The 2,934-nt window shown below is 39.1% G+C and overlaps 1 protein-coding gene across 1 annotated transcript in view; it reads right to left on the bottom strand.

Moving 5' to 3' along the window:
• Positions 1-1,931, bottom strand: part of ST8SIA6 (ST8 alpha-N-acetyl-neuraminide alpha-2,8-sialyltransferase 6) — a gene marked incomplete at its 5' end in the record, with an annotated part of 125,414 nt that extends 123,483 nt beyond the window's left edge. The window contains one exon of the mRNA XM_006872617.1: positions 1,842-1,931. Coding sequence (XP_006872679.1) covers positions 1,842-1,931 — 90 coding nt within the window. The remainder of the gene's footprint in view (positions 1-1,841) is intronic.
• Between the last annotated feature and the right edge of the window lie 1,003 nt (positions 1,932-2,934).

Raw genomic sequence — 2,934 nt, forward strand, 5'->3', positions numbered from 1 at the left:
TATGGATCACAACAATCAGAGATCCCATCATACATGTGTTCTCCATGAATTGGGGCCAACTGAACAGCAGCTAATAACATCTCTAGGATGATGATTCACTAGAGTCTGATGCAAGAAGACTGTTGATGAAGCTTGTGTGGCTTGGTTCCTGGGGCACAAAAAGCCAAAAACTAAATTACACTGAACAGTAGGAAGTGGATCAGGTACATAAAATGCAGGGTGCACAGAACCATAACCCATTTCTCTAATTAGCTAAGGTGCTTCCTAGCTTAGCTTTGGGAATTCTTGCAAGTAAATTGAGGTTTTGAGATATCTGATAAACATATAAGTACTACAAATGATAGGATTCTTCCCTACAGCCTTCATGGAGAGTATAGTTCTACTGACACAGTGATTTCAGACTTCTAATCTCCAGAACTGTGAAAGAACAAATTTCTATTGTTAAATCACCTATTGTAATTAACCCTAGTGTGGCACTGTGGGTTGATGCGCTGGACTGTATATTGTTGTGACGTGCCATTGAGTCAATTCCGACCCATAGCAACCCTGTGTAGGGTGTCCAAGGAGCAGCTGGTGAACTTGAATCACTGACCTTGCAGGTCAAACGACTTTGCAGTCTGACGCACTAGCTATGTACACATGTGCATATATATGTAAGAGAGAGGAAGAGAAAGAAATAAAGAGAATTGGGAAGAGAAAAATATGGAAGAAGAAAGATCACTGGATCTTCTTTACAGGGCATGGGCATGAAGAAGTCATCTATATCTGCCATCTTGACGAGTCTTCAAACAATGCACATCAAAAGAAATGCAGACTACTTCCTTTAAAAGAGACAGCAGCAAGCATAAGCATATGCTTTCGTCCTGCCAAGTACAGATTATTTTTCATGGAGTCAACACTTGACTCATGGTGACCCTACTCACAAAAGAACAAAACAGTGTCAAGTCCTGCATTATCCCAATAATTGGTTGTGGATTAGACCATTGTGATCCACAGGCTATTTTGTGGCTTGGTGTAGATAAGTAGTGACTCATGATGTACCTTGGCCAGGAATCAAACCCAGATTACTTATATGGAAATCAAGTATTCTTCCATAGAACTACCGCCAGCCCTGCTAAACTCTGATTATTAGAAGTTAAATCAAAGCAGTGTGTGTAATATCAAAGTCTCGACTACCAATGGTTCTGCCATGTGTGAAAGGCTTTTAACTTACCTTTCCCATGATTGAAGATTATGAAGTAAACTCTCTAAGGAGTTCTGGTGTGGTGCTGTAGGATAAGCACTACACTGCAGGGTCAGTTTGAACTGCAAGGTTGGTGGTTCAAAAACCCACCAGCCGCTCCTTAGAAATCCTAAACAGGGTCTCTATGAGTCAAAATCGACTTCAGAATAACAACCAACTCTCTAAATGCAGAAGTATAATAAACAGGGGTTAACGTTAAAAGTTGGGGGTTACCACAGAAGGGAACGGTGGGGAAAAGGATTTGTTACTCTTCCAAAATTATAAGTAAAAATTTGTGTATGTATTTTTCCTAGTTTAGGGTTAAGAATGTTTATCAGATTTCCAAAAGTCTTCATGGCTAATAAAAGGTTATTCCGTAAAAATACATGGTGCTTTTAATGAGTGTGAGATCTGGGACAAACAAGCTAAGTCTCATTGCCAGATCTGACTCAGCCCTTCACTGCTCAGCCCTCTCCTCACCCACAGAAACTTATCACAGCTTAAACACCAAGAATGTGAATGAACAGCATCTTATTTTCCAAATCCTTCCAAAGAAGCTGTGAAATATTTTGAATATAAAACAGTTATTTTTAGATTAAATGTGAAGAGCAGAACTTACCCGTCTATTTTGTTAGATAAAGACTCAACATCATCTTGGAGATTTTCACATTTTGCTGGCATTTGGAGTGACTTTTCATTCAGATACGTGCTGTTTGGTGAAAGACACAAAAAAGATTGACTTGAAATGAGAGCTGATAAAATATTGTTAACAAAAATCAGATTTCATTGATAAAGGGTTTCCAAATGAAGTCTGATTTCCATGCCATTACTAGATGTTTCCATGGCAAAAGAAATTGATATTTTCATCTCAGATGAGCCTAAATTTAAAAGAAAAAAAAACAACCAAAACAAAATAAAAACTTTACACAATAGAGTCAAACCGAAAAGAATTCTATATAAGACTATATTTTCAGGCTTTCATATTTTGAGGTTAGCGGAACTCTAGTGGAAAACAGTTAAGTGCTCAGCTGCTAACCAAAAGGTAATACTGTGAACCCATTCAGAGTCTGTATGGGAGAAAGACTTGGCGATCTGCTTCCGTAAAGACTGTCTTAACTGTTCCTGTCTGCCATCAAGTTGATTCTGATTCTAAGTGACCCTGTATAGAGTTTCTAAGGCTAGAAACTTTTATTATTGTTGTTAGGTGTCATTGAGTTGATTCTGACTCACAGTGACCTTATGCACAATAGAACACAATAGTACCAGATCCTGAACCGATCTCACAGTCACTGTTAAGCTTGAGCCCATTGCATTGCCACTGTGCCAATCGATCTCACTGGGGTCTCCCTTTTTTTCACTGACCCTCCAGTTTACCATGCATGATGTCCTTCTCCAGGGACTGGTCCTTCCTAATAATATGTCCGAAGTCAAGAGAGATGAAGTCTTACCCTCCTGGCTTCTAAGGAGCATTCAGGTTGTACTTCTTTCAACACAGATTTGTATACTCTTTTGTCAGTCCATGGTACTTGTAATATTCTTCCCCAACACCATAACTCAAATACATCAATTATTTTATTGTCTTCCTTATTCATTGTCCAACTTTCACATGCATATGAGGCTACTGAATATACCATGGCCTGGGTCAGGCACATCTTAGTCCTCAAACTGACATCTTTGCTCTTGAACACTCTAAAGAGGTCGTGTGCAGCAGA

This window comes from Chrysochloris asiatica, unplaced genomic scaffold, assembly GCF_000296735.1.
Source record: "Chrysochloris asiatica unplaced genomic scaffold, ChrAsi1.0 scaffold00206, whole genome shotgun sequence".
NCBI classification, from domain to species: Eukaryota; Metazoa; Chordata; class Mammalia; order Afrosoricida; family Chrysochloridae; genus Chrysochloris; species Chrysochloris asiatica.